At 41.8% G+C, this 17,470-nt stretch overlaps 2 protein-coding genes across 3 annotated transcripts in view; one reads left to right on the top strand and one right to left on the bottom strand.

Moving 5' to 3' along the window:
* Nucleotides 1–1,306: 1,306 nt before the first annotated feature.
* On the bottom strand, nucleotides 1,307–10,695 carry r3hdm4 (R3H domain containing 4). The gene is made up of 8 exons (XM_034705316.1): nucleotides 10,439–10,695; nucleotides 8,543–8,700; nucleotides 8,314–8,435; nucleotides 6,847–6,964; nucleotides 6,658–6,743; nucleotides 6,211–6,296; nucleotides 4,708–4,763; nucleotides 1,307–4,464 (listed from the first exon to the last, which is right to left on the bottom strand). The coding sequence occupies exons 1-8, from the start codon at nucleotides 10,477–10,479 to the stop codon at nucleotides 4,361–4,363; spliced, it is 771 nt and encodes a 256-aa protein (XP_034561207.1). The 5' UTR covers nucleotides 10,480–10,695; the 3' UTR covers nucleotides 1,307–4,360.
* Nucleotides 10,696–12,681: 1,986 nt separating this feature from the next.
* Nucleotides 12,682–17,470, top strand: part of LOC117828262 — an 8,688-nt gene continuing 3,899 nt past the window's right edge. Inside the window, exons 1-5 of one of the 2 annotated variants that reach the window (XM_034705308.1) lie at nucleotides 12,682–12,904; nucleotides 12,995–13,070; nucleotides 13,154–13,578; nucleotides 13,667–13,866; nucleotides 14,964–15,110. In XM_034705308.1, coding sequence (XP_034561199.1) covers nucleotides 13,174–13,578; nucleotides 13,667–13,866; nucleotides 14,964–15,090 — 732 coding nt within the window. In that variant the 5' untranslated portion in view covers nucleotides 12,682–12,904; nucleotides 12,995–13,070; nucleotides 13,154–13,173 and the 3' untranslated portion in view covers nucleotides 15,091–15,110. Of the gene's footprint in view, nucleotides 13,579–13,666; nucleotides 13,867–14,963; nucleotides 15,111–17,470 lie in introns of both variants that reach the window. The other variant, XM_034705300.1, reaches the window with a different exon arrangement.

The following is a 17,470-nucleotide window of genomic DNA, read 5'->3' as shown; positions in this document are numbered from 1 at the left end:
CTAACCCTACCTCTGAACAACACAACTGATGGTCTCAAACACATTAAGAAGGCAAGTCATTCTACAAATGAACTCTTGACAAGGATCATGTTCATTAGAAACCATTCCAGGAGACCACTTCATGAAGCAGACTGAGAGAAACCATTCCAGGAGACCACTTCATGAAGCGGACTGAGAGAATACCAAGAGTGTGCAAAGTTGTCATGAAGGAAAAAGGGGGCTACTTTACAGAATCTAAAATATAAAACATATTCTGCTTTGTTTAACACTTTTAAAAAAATCAAATAATTCCATATATGTTCTTTCTTATTCGCTCACCCATCCAAATGATCAGAATCAGGTGTCCTAATCACTTGGCCTGGCCACAGGTGTATAAAATCAAGCACCTAGGCATGCAGACTGTTTTTACAAACATTTGTGAAAGAATGGGCCGCTCTCAGGAGCTCAGTGAATTCCAGCGTGGAACTGTCATAGGATGCCACCTGTGCAACAAATCCAGGGTTTGGAGGTTGCCAGGAGAACGGTACATTTCGGACTGCATGTGCCAAGTGTGAAATTTGGTGGAGGAGGAATTATGGTGTGGGGTTGTTTTTCAGGAGCTGGGCTTGGCTCCTTAGTTCCAGTGAAAGGAACTTTGAATGCCTCAGGATACCAAACCATTTTGGACAATTCCATGCTCCCAACCTTGTGGGAACAGTTTGGAGCGGGCCCCTTCCTCTTCCAACATGACTGTGCACCAGTGCACACAGCAAGGTCCATAAAGACATGGATGACAGAGTCTGGTGTGGATGAACTTGACTGGCCTGCACAGAGTCCTGACCTGAACCCGATAGAACACCTTTGGGATGAATTAGAGCGGAGACTGAGAGCCAGGCCTTCTCGACCAACATCAGTGTGTGACCTCACCAATGAGCTTTTGGAAGAATGGTCAAAAATTCCTATAAACACACTCCTCAACCTTGTGGACAGCCTTCCCAGAAGAGTTGAAGCTGTAATAGCTGCAAAAGGTGGACCGACATCATATTGAACCCTATGAGTTAGGAATGGGATGGCACTTAAGTTCATGTGAGTCAAGGCAGGTGAGCGAATACTTTTGGTAATATAGTGTAGTTTTGATGTCTTCAGTATTACAATAATTACAATAATTACAATAAATACAAACCCTTGAAGGAGAAGGTGTTTTGGTTTTCTTAAAGGGGAGAAATAATTGACAGAAATAACGTTTCCAAACTTTTTTTGAGGAGTTTAGTTGAAATGTTAACAGCTGAGAGTCACACTAAACTAAAAGTAAACACTGAGTCAGGAGTTAATATCTTAAATCCTTTAATGGATGCACTGATAATTATAAATAGGTACACACACGTTTCATTATATACACACAGATGTGTCAGTCGAGAGTATAAAGCTTTCAGACTATTGGAGGCGTCTCCGATCCAAACGTTGGCACACGTCGATCCTCTGACTTCAGTATTTACATCATCACTACGTCTACGACACCCACATGGATTTAAAAAGATGGCAGCGCCCCGAAGCGACGAGGCGAACATGATCATAACGAGTTCATCTTGCAGATACAGTACTCAGAAAAATGACACCATGAGAGATCACCGCATGACATTCAGAGAGTTCGACAGCCTGAGAAATAAGAGCGACACACAGACACACATACACACACACACACACTTTGGTTGTTTGACAAAATGCACCAACAGGTCAAGTTTTGTTACGCTGCAAACGGCAGCATAAAAAAGATTATTTTAAATAACCTGCGTCCAAAATCCAGTCGAGTACAAATGTAGAAATATATTTACAGAGAAAAACAAAGAGACCTGTTTTCATAAGGCAGAAGTGCTTCTCCTGTAAGTGTTGATATGGAAACACACCCGAGAGTCCGGACTCTGCAGGTCTGAACCATCCAAACACTTTGTAAGTGGCTGTTTTTCATGAACAACATCTACTGCACATACAGTATGACTTTAAACCAGGTCACATGGACGTGTGGATCGAGGCTCTGAGCTGAAGGTGTGTGAACGGAGTTAGTGTGAGTTATTGCAGGAAAGATGAAAGAAGAAGGAGACGGCTTCAAGAAGAGTTCCTTATCTCGTCTAAAGGCGCTTTTCAACCAGAGGAACTTTACCCTGGAACTATGTGCGTTTCGACCAGTGGACCCAGGGTCTAAATTTAGTTCAGGGGTAGATAATCTCCCCCCTAAAAAGCCCCTGCTAAGGGGGTAGTACTTTTCAAAGGTCCCGGGACTTTCGGAGGGCAGGTCCTGATTGGTAGATTCACACACACATCTGTGATTCACTTGATTTCTCTTTCTTTCATTAGTTTTGATTTGTTCTATCTTTTTTGTATGTGTGTGTACTTTTCAAAAGAAGAAGCTGTGATTCTCTTGATTTAGCAGCTTGTAACAGTAGTCTTCTCTCAGCCCACCGTGAATGCGTCTCTCCTCCCGGTGTTCCGGTTTTAAAAGTGACCCTGTAAACTGGAGACCTTCAGCTGAACGTGTCAGTGTTTGTGGAGTTTACACAGCTGTTGAAACACAGAGGGAGTTCCTGGGAATGCAAACTAGTTTAGTTTTTATTAAGATTTCAAAATATCCTCATCAGATATTAAATGATCGTCTAAAGACGTTTATGAGGGATGCATCCGGCTGAGAGTCTCCAGTTAACAGGGTCGCTGTTTAAACCAAAACACCGGTCGATCTCTGCCACGGCTTTTTGAGTTCAAAAGGATTTTAAAAGCGTGTTGAAACGTCTTTGCTACTCGCGCTTATCTCCTCTCACGTGTTGATTCATTCATTGCTTTTTCCATGTTTTTAGTGGATTTGCAGTGAATCCATCTGTGATGAAATATAGCACCATCTAAAACAGCGCCAGCTGAGTCTCTTCATGCTAACAGGCTAACTGTTGTGTTGCTCATAATGATACCTGCCTGTCCGTCTGCTTCTATGGTGTCATCTGTGATGAATGGCATTCCTCTTTGGCCTGATTTGCACAATCTACCCGGGACTTAAGCCCTGCAGTCGAAACGCAGACAACAATGGGGGCACAGGAACCTTTTAGTTCAGTGTAAAGTAGTTCTGGGGCTAAAAGACCCCGGAACTCTTAGTCGAAATGCACCTTTACATTAACCATTAAAACCTTTGTTTACATTTAGACTTTATCTAAAGAAGTGTTACTTTTATAATTACAGACTGTAACTGTATTGAGTTTGTGTTGTTTCTACATCGACATACGGACACTTTGAGTGTTTGAAAATGAAGCCGGTGTGAAGAGAGAAAGATAATCCGTAGAAAGTGAACCCACAGAAGGAGAAATGATCAGAGTTACTTTACATCTCAAGTATATTTGATTCAAACACTCCCTAGCTGAGACGATGAGTGATCTGTCTGTGCATAAATGTAGAGATTATTAATATTCATGCTTCATAACTCACATCTGACATAAATCCTTCAGGCTAATCCTTCAGGCGCTGACGCATTAACAATGAGCTCTCTGTTGCAGCATCATCACACACTCTTCTGTACAACAAGGAAGGTTCAGAGTGACGTTCAGATAAATCATCAGGGTGATTTTTATCTTTATTGACTGTGACGACTTTGTGCTTACATTAATATAAATGTGAATTCATAACGGATTCCACGACGATCAGAGGCGAAGATTAGAGAGTGAGAGGTTTAAAGAATCGTGTTAAAGTGAAGCAGATTTAATGGAACATCATTCACTTATGTTTTATATCATGTCATGTTGATAAGATCCGATCATTAGCGCTACGAAAAAGGACAAAAAACATCGACAGCTGCTTCAAGAAGTTCAGATCAGCTCTGACGTAACGCCCTCTCTGCTTTTAAATTGCAACATCCACTTGTTGCTTTTGTGGACTCCACATCACCACTCATGAGATTACAACCAATTAGGAATTGTTAATCAAAACCGCTCCATTAGTAATCCATTAACTCGTATCATAATCGAACCATGTGATGGATGAGGAGCCGCTTCAACAGCTGGACTCATCGTGGATCTGAACCATGAGAGAGGAAAGTGTAACATGTCAGAGGGAGGTCATGTGACCTTGTACTCTGCCTCAGCTGACCACTAATTGCATTGTGCTAACATGCGTCCTAGCTTCTATTAACAAAGAACTTTCATCGTGTGTACCCGATCAATACAATGTGATTTTGTTTTGGACAGATGAAAAATGAACCGCAGACTCCAGAGAAGAAGGAAGCAGGCATGTCTCAGCTTTGTCTTCTGAGACGTTACACAGACGTCACCTTATCTACACCCCTCCTCTCCGTCCAGCCTGCAGCAGAGCGGTCTGGAGGAAACGGGGGGAACACGGCGAGGGCCTGGTCTCAGCTCATCTGCTCCAGGTAGGCGGACAGCAGACGACCAGGAGGAAGGAACTCCTCCTGTTTGTTCACCACTTCAGTCTGACGCGTCCCGTTGTAGTCTGTGCCTGAGGGCGCAAACAAAGAGGTGATGATTGCTCTGATGTGACTCATAACCATGAAGCACGCTTTGTAGATCCAACCAGGATGTGTGAGGAGGATTACGTCAACAATACAGGACTAAGACTTAGCCTAAAGCTTTTAAACAGCTGTTAATGATTTTCATCTTCAGTTTATATTTACAGAAAGAATCAAAATGACACATCTGGATCATGTTTAAGGTAAACACTGTGAGGTGTGTTTGCACTCACTTGCAGAGACGAGGTCCATGTACTGGCAGACGGCATGAAGCAGCAGCCTCTCGAAGCTGAACACAAACAACACAGAATGACCTTCTCTTCCTCCTCTCCTCCTCTTATCACTTACACAAACTTATTTACAGGGAGCAGGTTTCACAGCAAACAGACACATCTTCTATAAGGAAGCTCTGTTTAAGAGAGGGGACACTTTATAATAGTTGAAACCAGGACTTCAGGTGTTCTGAGGGACACTTGAGGAGCTGCAGAATTAACTCCCTCCCAGAGTAAACGTGTTGAACGCTCCCTGTGTGTCACTGCGGGGTCACGGTGGCTCTGGACCTGTGTCATTTAAATAAACTGAAGGTCTGACCGCAGGCTCACACTGCTCAAGGACGGGAGCTGATAGCGGCTGTGTGGACTTTGGAGTTGGTTATAAGAGCGCTGCTGGAGTCGACCGGTGGAAACCAGAGACAGCTTCTTATTTTTGATTTCTCCTCTTTTTTTGATTCAAACTTTTCTTTATTATGAACGCTGATAATAAAGACAGAGTTAGTGCAACGCTTCCTGAGGTAACATATTAATCCACTCACAGACTCCAACTTATTAAGCTTTTAAAATTTTACCCAAGAATAATGAAGGTACCAGCAGCTCTTAACATAATTTATTACTTTAACATAAAGTTTTATTTAATTTTAAGAGAAACATACATTTCATTTAATTTTAACAGAAACTTTAATTTAATTTAATTTTAACAGAAACAAATTTTATTTAATTGTAACGGAAACATAAATTTAATTTAATTTTAACTGAAACTTTCATTTAATTTAATTTTAACAGAAACACATTTTATTTAATTTTTACAGAAACTTTAATTTTATTTAATTTTAACAGAAACATTAATTCTTTTTATTCTAAAAGAAACACATTTTATATTGACAGAAACATAAATTTTATTTTATTTTATTTTAACAGAAACATAAATTTTATTTTATTTTATTTAAAAAGAAACATAAATTTTTTTTTATTTTAATTTGAACATTTTTTATGTTTGGGTTAGTTAAGATTTTTATTAGCAAAACACTAACTTCACAATACATGTAACATATTCATATACATACATATTTTTTAATGTGTTTGAAACAGTTATATATGTATAGTAATAATAAAAAATAATAATAATCATAATTAAAAAATATAATAATAATAATAATATTATTTTCAATCTTTATGATTAACGACATTAATTAAACATTTATTAGGATTAAAATCACTTAAATAAAGTGCTAATTCAATTTAATCTGATCCAGTTAGATAAGCTTGTTTGATGCCTGGTGTTGAAAATAACCTCCTTCAGTGCAAGTGTGTAGAGTCTGCGGACAGCCCATCATCACAATATGAACTATCAATGATCGACATCATGGTCTGAGTTCAAGACTCTTTAAAACTTTCTTCATCCTGATAAAAGAGAAGTTCATATTCTTTAAGACTTGGAGAGAACAGAGTCGGGGTCTCTACCTGGTGTCGAGGTGCGTCGTGTAAACTGAGTGAGGTTGAGCGTTGAAGAAGCTCAGAAGGTTCTCCTCAAGAACTTCCAGAGTTCCCTTTAAAGACACAAAAACACACAAGAGAGGTTAAACCTCCACAACATGAAATACTGAGAGCTTCCTCAGTGACTCACCGCAGAGTCACACCTGGTTTTACCATTCCTAAAAAACTGGACCAGCAGGCCTCGGTTTCTAAATATAGCTTTCAACATAACAGGCAACTATTAAGGGAGGCAGGACTTCTGTAATTGAGGCTCTGAACAAAAAGATGGCGTGGCTTTAAGTGTGATGCACGGAAGAAATGTCTGAGCAGTTGAAGGATGGCAAAGCCTGTAAAGTTTAATTATCTTAGTTGTCACAGGAACTTGAATCTGTGTGATTCATTCGATTAGAAGAAGAAGAAGAAAAGGTGACTCACTATGGGGACTTGTTTTCGTCTCAGAGTCGCTCGTAACCTGCGATCGATCCTCTGGAAGCAGTCCTGAGCAGTGAAGGCGAGATTTACTGTGAAGAAATGAGTCCAGTCAGCATAAACACAGCCGTCAACACAGCCGTCAACACAGCCAACAAACAAACAAACAAACAATCACAAGCTGCTGATACTCACCATTCCTCTGGTCTTTGAGGAGCTTGGCAGTGGTTTTCTTCTTGGCCCCCTCCTTCTCCAGCAGAGACAACAGTCTCTCCTGCTCCTCACCGGAGCAGTTCATGAAGTCGTTCCATGGCTGAGAACACAAAGAGGACTTTAATGTGGGCTTTATTTGGGGCTTGTAGATTTGATCACGCTTGTTTCATAGATGTAAGAGGAGAGCACATCTCTCCAGTGTTAGCTTCTCTACTCTGACTCCCCAGAATTTAAAATCCTTCTTCTGACCTACAAAGCTCTGAATAATCCGACACCTTCAAATATTATCAATAAAGTAATATCTTATCTTATCTTATCTTAAAGAGCTCATAGTGCCCTATTACCCCTCTAGAACACTACATTCCCAACATGCAGGCCTGCTAAAGTCTCTAAAAGTAGTATGGGAGGTAGAGTCTTCAGTTATCAGGCCCATCTCCTTTGGAATCATCTACCAGTCAGGGTCCAGGAGGCAGAAACCCTCTCTACTTTTAAGAGTAGGCTTCAAACTTTCCTTTTTGATAAAGCTTATAGTTAGAGCTGGATCAGGCTTGGACCAGGTCTTAGTTATACTGCTATAGGCTTAGACTGACACACTGGGATCCTGTCTTTCCCTCTCTCTCCTCTCTCTGTCTGTCTCTTACTTTAACTCTTCCTGTCCCATTAAAGTTACTAACCATAGACCTTTCTGGAGTCCCTGAGCTCCCTTGTCTCGTATGTTCCTCTGGATCTCTGCTGCTGTGGACGTGCCAGACTCCAGCTGCTACAACTACTACTATCTGTCTCTCCACTATCATCTCTCTCTCTCTCCATCTCCCTCTATCCCTCTCTCCAACTCAGCCTCAGCAGATGTGTGTCTAACATGAGTCTGGTCCTGCAGGAGGTTTCTGCCTGTTAAAGGAAGTTTGTCCTTCCAGCCTCTACAACTACTACTATCCGTCTCACCACTATCATCTCTCTCTCTCCAACATAGACCTTTCTGGAGTCCCTGAGCTCCCTTGTCTCGTAGGTTCCCCTGAGCTGCCGTACACGTCCTCCTGCAGTGGACGTTCCAGACTCCAGCAGCAACAGCTTCTACTACTCGTCTCATCACTCTCACCGCTCCCTCTCTCTCTGATTCTCCTCTATCCCTCTCTCCAACTCAGCCTCAGCAGATGTGTGTCTAACATGAGTCTGGTCCTGCTGGAGGTTTCTGCCTGTTAAAGGAAGTTTGTCCTCTCCCCTGTAACTAGCTAAATACTGCGAGGTGTAATGCTCATGGTGGATTAAGGTGGGGTCAGACTGAGTCTTATCCTGTCTTGGTGTTGGGTCTCTGTTCATAATTTGACATGGAGTGGTCTAGACCTGCTCTGTTTGTAAAAGCGTCTTGAGATATTGTTTGTTGTGATTTGGCGCTTTATAAATAAAGATTGATTGAAGTTGAAAAGTCTTTAAGAGCTTAAGATCACGCACCTCGATGTAGTTTCCGTTGGTGCAGGCTTCAGTGAAGATGGATGGGATTGCCGGGTTGCTGCAAACCTCCAGATCATCTTTGGAGCACTCGTCCCTCTCAAGGAGATTAGCGAGGAAGAGTGCTGATTGTCGGAGGAGGAAACAGGAGACGGACAGCGTTGATGTGAGAGAGACTAAATCTAAATCAAAAACCCACTCTGACTGAACACACAGCTTCACATGTGCTTACTGTTCTCCTGGCGGCGGAGGCTCTTCTTGCCTTTGGCTCGGGGGGTGAGGTCAGAGTTGCGGATGGCTCGGTTGATGTAGAACTGCTTCTTTTTGGTGGGAGACACTCGCTTGGCGGGGGAGCTGGGCAGAGAGCTGCATTTGCGCTCTTCGATCAGGCTGGAAGACAGAAGACAGGATGTTAAATTAATCATCATCAGAGATACTGAACATACACACGTCTTCTCACGGCATGAGGAAGCACGCTGTTCTCAGGGTGTGATGAGTGGAGGTAGAGAGTCTCTGACCTCATTTTCATCTGTTTTGATTACTTTTACTTCAACCTGCCGTGTGTGTCCTTTCAATCTGGCACATTCTTCAGCATATGACAAAAAGTATCTCACTTCAGTTCTTAGATCTCTACACTGGCTTCCTGTCTGTCAGAGAATAGACTTTAAAATCCTGCTGATGGTTTATAAAGCACTGAATGGTATCTGGACCTCTGAGGTCCTCGGGTACTGGTCTGCTTTCAGTCCAGAGAGTCAGAAGGAAACATGGTGAAGCAGCGTTTAGTCATTCTGCACCACATATCTGGAACACACTCCCTGAAAGCTGCAGGTCCGCTCCAACTCTCTCCTCTTTTAAATCAAAGACTAAGACCTTTTTATTTGACCCTACCTTCCTCTCTTAGCTTATTCTAATGTTTCCAATGCTTTTAGGCTTTTCAGGCTCCAGTCTAAATCAGGGAGCTGCTGAAGCCTTACAACTCCAGCAGGACTCTGAGGTCCTCTGATCAGGGTTTACTGGTTGTGCCTTGTACCAGGTTCAAAACTAAAGGGGACTCTGCTTTCCAGGTTGTTGGTCCTAAACTCTGGAACAGTCTCCGTCTGGAACTGAGAACTGCGGACACTGTGGACAGGTTCAAAAAGCAGTTGAAGACCTCTCTGCTTAGACTCTCCTTTGTTTAATCGGTCTGTTTTTATGTCATGTTTTTGTATTTATTTGCAGTCTCTGTTTTGCCTTTTAATGAGAGGTGCTCTCTAAATAAATCTCACTTACTTGTAATGTTTTAATGTAAAGCACATTGAGTTACCCTCATGTATAAAATGTGCTTTACAAATAAAGCTGCCCCGCCTTGTCTATGGTTGAATTCTCAGATTAAAGCATGTGAGGGTGAAATGCTCTGATCAGGAGAAAGACATCCAGCCTCTCATCTTGCAGAATGATGGTGCTTCTTTACAAACATGCACAACCATCATCTGTATTTCAGTGTATTGAGTTTGATTGTCTAAGACTGGTTAAGAGGTCCAGCTGTCTGCTTCAGTTCTGTCTCTGCAGCAGAGATGAGCCTCCTCATGCAGCAGCTTCAGATGTAGGTCAGTGGGTGTTGTGTGCAGACCTCCTCATCTGGGCTCTCTGCCTCTGTTGCCAGCTCTCTCTCTCTGCAGATGCAATTTTTAGCCAGAGCCCTGCAGGTCGTTAGAAACACTGCAGCAGCAGAATGTCGTCACCTCTGCCTGGGTTAGTCCCAAAACAGAGTCTCAAACTTAGACTTTATAAATCAGAACCCCCAAATCATCCTCCTAATGCAAACTTCACTCTCTCACAGAGCTGCTTCCTCTCACTTCCTCACATGTTTACATGAGATCAGAGACAGAGGAGTGAAGAAGAGCTCAGTGACAGAATGTACAGAAACATATCTAGGTCGATGCTAAATGCTAACAAGGACAGAAAACACCCAGCTGCATGTTTGACTGAAACACTGACACCATGAGGAAATGTTGATTAGTCGAGTTTAACTATAAGAGACTTTAAACCTGTTTCCTCCTCTTCATCTGGAAACAGAGAAACTAATAATCTGTCCTTTTAAAGAGAGCTGTTAGAGAATTCAAGCTAGCAGACAGAGCCTCTCACTCACATATAATCCTGCTCTTCATTGTTGCTTGTCAAAACGACCATCTTATTCCAGCAAATAATCCGAGCTCAGAGACTCTGAGGAAGGAGTAAAAAAGGAGAGGAGAGAAGTAGAGGAGAGGAGATAGGAGAGAGGAGTTAAAGCAGGAGTCTGTTTGGCAGGTTGTCGTGTCAGGAGGAGGTGTTAGCTTTAGCTGCTGTTAGCAGAGAGACAGAAATAGCCGTTTGTCCTCCGAAACAAAGATAGGAGGAAAACAGAGAAGAGAGAGGTCTCACTCCGACTGGATTTAGAGACAGGTTATAACTCTGTTAAACACTGATATATAAGTTAAACATAATTAATTCAAGGAGATTTGTTTCATATGTGTTTATCTAAATCGATCTAGAAACATATTTTAGGCCGTTTTTCAACAGGAGGAACTTTACCCCGGAACTACTGAGTTTCGACCAGTGGACCCAGGGTCTGAATTTAGTTCAGGGGTAGATAATCTCCCCCCTAAAAAGCCCCAGCTAGGGGGGTAGTACTTTTCAAAGGTCCCGGGACTTTCGGGGGGCGGGGCCTGCAATGCTGAACGTGTCTGATTGGTAGATTAACCGCAGTGTTTTCATTCCGTCCGCCGTCCACTTTTTTCATGTTTTTCTAATTTTGGAGCACAATTTCAAATTTCAGGAAAATGTATTTTTTCGACAGGCTCTTGAGCAACTTTTTTGTCAATTTTTTTTTAAAAAAAATTTTTTTTCAAAAAAAAATTGAAAACTTTTTTTTTCAAAACTTTTTTTTCAAAACTTTTTTTTCAAAACTTTTTTTTCAAAACTTTTTTTTCAAAACTTTTTTTTTTCAAAATTGTTTCTTCCAATTTTTTTTTCCAATTTTTTTTTTCAATTTCTATTTTAATTTTTTAATTTTTATATTAATTTTTTTTATTTTTTTGTCAAATTTGTCCAAAAAACATTCCCAGTATTGTTTGTCCATCTGTGATTCACTTGATTTCTCTTTCTTTCATTAGTTTTTATTTGTTCTATCTTTTTGTATGTGTGTGTACTTTTCAAAAGAAGAAGCTGTGATTCTCTTGATTTAGCAGCTTGTAACAGTAGTCTTCTCTCAGCCCACCGTGAATGCGTCTCTCCTCCCGGTGTTCCGGTTTTAAAAGGGGCCCTGTAAACTGGAGACCTTCAGCTGAACGTGTCAGTGTTTGTGGAGTTTACACAGCTGTTGAAACACAGAGGGAGTTCCTGGGAATGCAAACTAGTTTAGTTTTTATTAAGATTTCAAAATATCCTCATCAGATATTTAATGATGGTCTAAAGACGTTTATGAGGGATGCATCCGGCTGAGAGTCTCCAGTTAAGAGGGTCGCTGTTTAAACCAGAACACCGGCCGATCTCTGCCACAGTTTTTTGAGTTCAAAAGGATTTTAAAGCCGTGTTGAAACGTCTTTGCTACTCGCGCTTATCTCCTCTCACGTGTTGATTAATTCATTGCATTTTCCATGTTTTTAACCGCAGGCGCAAAATTTTCACTTTTTTCATGTTTTTCTAATTTTGGAGCACAATTTCAAATTTCAGGAAAATGTATTTTCTGACAGGCTCCGGGTCAACTTTTTCGTCAATTTTTTTTTCCAAAACTTTTTTTTCAAAACTTTTTTTTCAAAACTTTTTTTCAAAACTTTTTTTCCCAAAAATTTTTTTTCAAATTTTTTTTTTTCAAACCCTTTTTTTTTCTCGCTACTCGCGCTTATCTCCTCTCACGTGTTGATTCACTCATTGCTTCTTCCATGTTTTTAACCGCAGGCGGTTGGAGCACAATTTCAAATTTCAGGAAAACGTATTTTTTCGACTCTGGCTCCGGGTCAATTTTTTTTGTCAAATTTTTTTTTTCAATTTTTTTTTTTTCAATTTTTTTTTGTCAAATATTTTTTCAAAACTTTTTTTTCAAAACTTTTTTTCAAACATTTTTTTATTTTAATTTTTTGGAATTTTTTGGTCAAATTTTTCCAAAAACCATTCCCAGTCATTGTTTGTCCATTTACATTCCCCTTCCGTCAGAATCTGCTGATTGTAAAAGTGTTTCTGATTTTGTAAATTTGATTTGTTCTTGGTAAAAGTGTTTTGCTTACGTCATTTTGTTTTTATAAAATGTGTCACAGTATTCTTTCTAAAGCCCGAGTGATTCATCTTCTCAATAGACAATCTTTGTTCCCACATCACAACAGTGCCTCAGTCATAACTTACTTAATGAAATCCTCTGCCACCTCCACCCTCTCTGAGTCTCTGAATTATTCCAGCTCAGATGTAATCCTTCCTTTCACGTAATCTGAAACAACAAAGAGTGTGTTCACACTCATCAGAGGTTTGTGTGTGTGTTACCATAACAGCCAGTTTAATAGGCCTCCCACAAAGTCCTCTAATTGTTCTCTGTTTCTCTTCCTGCTGCTGGAGGAGAAGAAGCAGAGATCAGGACTCTGAGAAGGTGGGACGTTTCTTTTCTTTGAGTTATGTTAAGATATTTTCTGAGAAGATTCTTGAAGGTGATTTTATTTTCATTTTGGGATGTGGACAGAGAAGAAGACGAGGACAGTGAATCCAGTAAAACCTGAAGCAGACACTTTTCCACTGATTGTTGTTAAAGCGAAGAGGTCAGTCCCCTGCGTGAGAACAGTGAAGTCAAAAGAGAAGGTTAAAGTTGCTACAACAAACCGCAAATGTCTTATAAACACAGCGGAGACATCAGGAGACACAATGAAGCTGTGTGTCAATCTGATGCCTCTTCTGGCTGCAGCGAGGGAGACCATGGAGGAAGAAGAAGAAGAAGAGGAGGACAGCAGCTGTAAGAAGGAGAAAGAAGCAGAAACAAGAAACAAAGATGATCCGTGTGTCACCAAATCAGAGGACAAAACGAGTCTTTCTAACTCAGGATTCAGTTTAAATGTAAGTCCAAGACTAGTGCTGCCCCCTTTAACCCAACCTGCAGCAGCTCCTGAGAGTCTAAAGACCAAAAGGTGTCACACTCCTCTTCCTCCCATCAGTTCATCAGAGCAAACTAACACCATGTCTTCAAACTCCACAACTAAAAGCTTCCCAGGTGATGTGACCGCAGAGCGAGACAGCAGACCGTGGATACACAATCCTCTCCTCTCTCAAAGTGTGAGTAAACAAAAAAGACTGAAACAATATCTTCACCCTTCTTTCTCCCTCCCTCCGTCTGACTCTCCTCCCTTTGTTCCCCACACAGAGGTCTGCAGAGTTTCATCTTCCTGACATCTCCCTCTGCAGTCTGGATGCTCTGCTGCAGACTGTCACACAGAAGCTGAGGAGGAAGAGGAGAGGTGGTGATGAAGAGTTGTGGAGACGAGTTCAGTCCGATCACCTGCTGCTGGCTGTTAGTGATCAGAGAGCTGGGCAGAAGATAGAAAACAAACAACCTGCCGATGTGTGAGTCTGATGTAGGCTTCAAACTTTCCTTTTTGATACAGCTTATAGTTAGAGCTGGCTCAGGCTTGGACCAGGTCTTAGTTATGCTGCTATAGGCTCAGACTGACACACTGGGATCCTGTCTTTCCCTCTCTCTCCTCTCTCTGCCTGTCTCTTACTTTAACTCTTCCTGTCCCATTAAAGTTACTAACCATAGACCTTTCTGGAGTCCCTGAGCTCCCTTGTCTCGTAGGTTCCTCTGGATCTCTGCTGCTGTGGACGTTCCAGACTCCAGCTGCTACAACTACTACTATCCGTCTCCCCACTACCATCTCTCTCTCTCTTCATCTCCCTCTATCCCTCTCTCCAACACGGTCTCAGCAGATGTGTGTCTAACATGAGTCTGGTCCTGCTGGAGGTTTCTGCCTGTTAAAGGAAGTTTGTCCTTCCAGCCTCTACAACTACTACTATCCGTCTCACCACTATCATCTCTCTCTCTCTTCATCTCCCTCTATCCCTCTCTCCAACATGGTAGGTCTCTGCAGATGAGTCTGGTCCTGCTCAAGGTTTCTGCCTGTTAAAGGAAATCTGTCCTTCCAGCTGCTACAACTACTACTATCCATCTCTCTCTTCATCTCCCTCGATCCCTCTCTCCAACTCAGCCTCAGCAGACGTGTGTCTAACATGAGTCTGGTCCTTCTGGAGGTTTCTGCCTATTAAAGGAAGTTTGTCCTTCCAGCCTCTACAACTACTACTATCCGTCTCCCCACTATCATCTCTCTCTCTCTTCATCTCCCTCTATCCCTCTCTCCAACACGGTCTCAGCAGATGTGTGTCTAACATGAGTCTGGTCCTGCTGGAGGTTTCTGCCTGTTAAAGGAAGTTTGTCCTTGCCGCTGTAACTTGCTAAATGCTGCAAAGTGCTCTGCTCGTGGTGGATTAAGATGAGATCAGACTGAGTCCTGTCTGGAAGATGAGACTGGATCTGATCCTGTCTAGATGTTGGGTCTTTGTTAATAATAGAACATAGAGGACGGTCTAGACCTGCTCTGTTTGGAAAGAGTCTGAAACCTTGTAGTGAATTTGTTTTAACTTAAAGTGTTTTATCTTCTTGACAGCGATGCAGAAAGAGGAGCTTCAGTAAACAGATGGAGGAGGCTCCCTCCACTGTTCCCCACTCAGAGACCGACGCTCATCCTCTCTATGACGAAGAGGAACCTCCTGACTCCGAACCCGCTGCAGTGACTCTTCAGAAACACGGCACAGTATTAAAAGAAACTTTTATTTCCTTCAGACGGACGCTCATGTTTTTGATCTAAGCTAGCAGAGTTCTCTACACACTGCACATCGCTCTGAAGATGCACTGCTACATTTATTTTTTCAAGCTTGAGAAAGGTACATTCAGAAGAACAGGCTTTCATTCCAAACAGAAACATCCAGCTGAGTGATCTGACATCGACGGTTTCAGCGTGACCTTTGACCTTTTGAACATGTACATATAACAACTCTAGATCAAAACAAAACTCTCTGTCTCATAGTTTCTACTCTAACAATCCTTTGAATGAGTAACACTGCGGTACAGTACAGTGACCACTTGCTTTGGACATTCAATTAGCCGTGTCTTTGTTTGGTAGAAAAAAAATAAAGATATTAAAAAAAACTTCAAAGTATGAAAAAAAAAGAGCTGCTGACGAGGCAATGTAGTTGCATCTTGTGTTTACAGTTAAGACTGATCGAGCGTCACTTTGTCATGTTGGTCAGACCATGCAGCTCAGAGTCTCACCTGAACATTTTATTTTAAATCTCTGGAAGATGAAAAACAACTTTCCTTAAAGCTGGGGTTGGTGTTCAGATTTAGATCCACTTTTTGTTCTACTGGTTAAAATGATCTCTATGTCCCGATGGTAATCAATACATAATGTGTTCTTAAAAAAGAGGTAAAAAAAGCTGCTATCTACAGCCGGAGTAAACCTGGGAAAACACCAACCAATCCCTGCCATCAGGAGCCAAATCATGAAACCAATCAGATCCTGTCCTGCCGTTCTGCCCGCCTCCTGCAGAGCGTACATTTCCTGTTTGTTTGTTTTTAACTTTCACTATCAGAATGTTTTGGTGTTTTCTTACCGCTGAGTGAGACATGAGTTGATGTAGTGCAACACCATAGACTGTGTAAATAATGGATGTAGTATCCGTGACGTCACCCATCTGTTCCCGAGCGTTCTTTTGATGCCAATCAGCGGCGGCAGCCATATTGGTAATGCTGAACTCAACCAGGCATAGGCTGTTTCCGAAACCGCCTGCTTCATACTAATTACTAATGTAGTAGGCAGTAAGTATTGCCTACTACATACTGCGTTTGAATTTAGTCTGTAGTCTGAGTGTTCTTTTGGCTCTGTGTTGCAGTACGCTGAGCCGGACGTCACTGGATTTCCAGTTTGGGAAAGCGGAAGTAAACAACGGCAAAGCCGATAGAGAAACTGCTTCTTTAGCATCCATTTATGATTTAAAAAGTTCGGAAGTGGTTTATATGTAATTCAATAACTTCCACAGCACCCAGAAGCTGATTACCTCACGTCAAAAAAGAAAGAAAAAGCAGAACGAGCGCAGTGCATTGTGGGAAACAGTACACAAGGCAGACTGGTCCGATGCATACTGTGACATTTACCCGAATCAGTAAAACAACCGGGGAGTTTTGGCGTACTGCAGATTTTGCTCTTGTTCACATACTACTTACTACATACTGAATTCTGGCCAAATCAGTACGTACTGCTAGTATAGTGGGCGATTTCGGAAACAGCCAAAGTGTGAGGTAAAGAGGCGGAGTTTGAGTCTCCTAGCCAACAGCTGTGTTCCCGCCTATGAGTCAAGTCAGTCATGCCCTTATTTGGGCAAAAACTCTCAATCTTAATATCTTCTGAATCATCGCGTTGGAAAAAAATTCACCTTGGTACAGTGTGTGCCGATCATAGACTGTATATCTCGCTCGGCTGGAAGTGAGGCCGCCACAAAAAACTGCTCCCCCTAGTGGCTGGCTGCAGTATAGGTCAAAAACTCTGTCTCCCTCATTCATCTGAATGGGGCTGCAGTCACACTTAAAAAAAATAAATACACATGGTACGAATGTTTCTCATATTCGTATGCTGTGGTGATAGGTAGTTAGTATTTGACTGTTTTGTGTTCAAGGCCTCTTTTTTATGAAAAGTTTCTTTGTCATTAGTTATTAGAGGTTAAAAAAAACAGGGTTTTACTTCCGTTTTTCTCCGCTTGAGGCTGGCTCCTGAAGTACAGGAAACCACATGCACACCAATTCAAAGAAGCCGATCTTTACAGCAGAAATAAACATGTTTACGGTCTGGTTCAAAAGACGAGTGGAGTCTGGATAGCTCATTTCTTGATCGGCACACACTGTACGGGGGTGGATTTTTTTCTAACGCGGCAATTTCGAAGATATTGAGATTACGAGTCTTCCAATGAGAGGCACAGCTGACTTGATTGACAGGCGGGAACACTGTAGCTGTTGGCGAGGAGGCTCAAAGCCCGCCTCTTTACGTCACAATCGCTCGACAGCAGCCGCCGCTGATTTGCCTAAAACAGCTCTTCAGAAACAGATGGGTGATGTAATGGA

The sequence above is a fragment of the Notolabrus celidotus genome, chromosome 2, assembly GCF_009762535.1.
Source record: "Notolabrus celidotus isolate fNotCel1 chromosome 2, fNotCel1.pri, whole genome shotgun sequence".
NCBI classification, from domain to species: Eukaryota; Metazoa; Chordata; class Actinopteri; order Labriformes; family Labridae; genus Notolabrus; species Notolabrus celidotus.
This window is presented reverse-complemented; position numbering and strand designations above follow the sequence as displayed.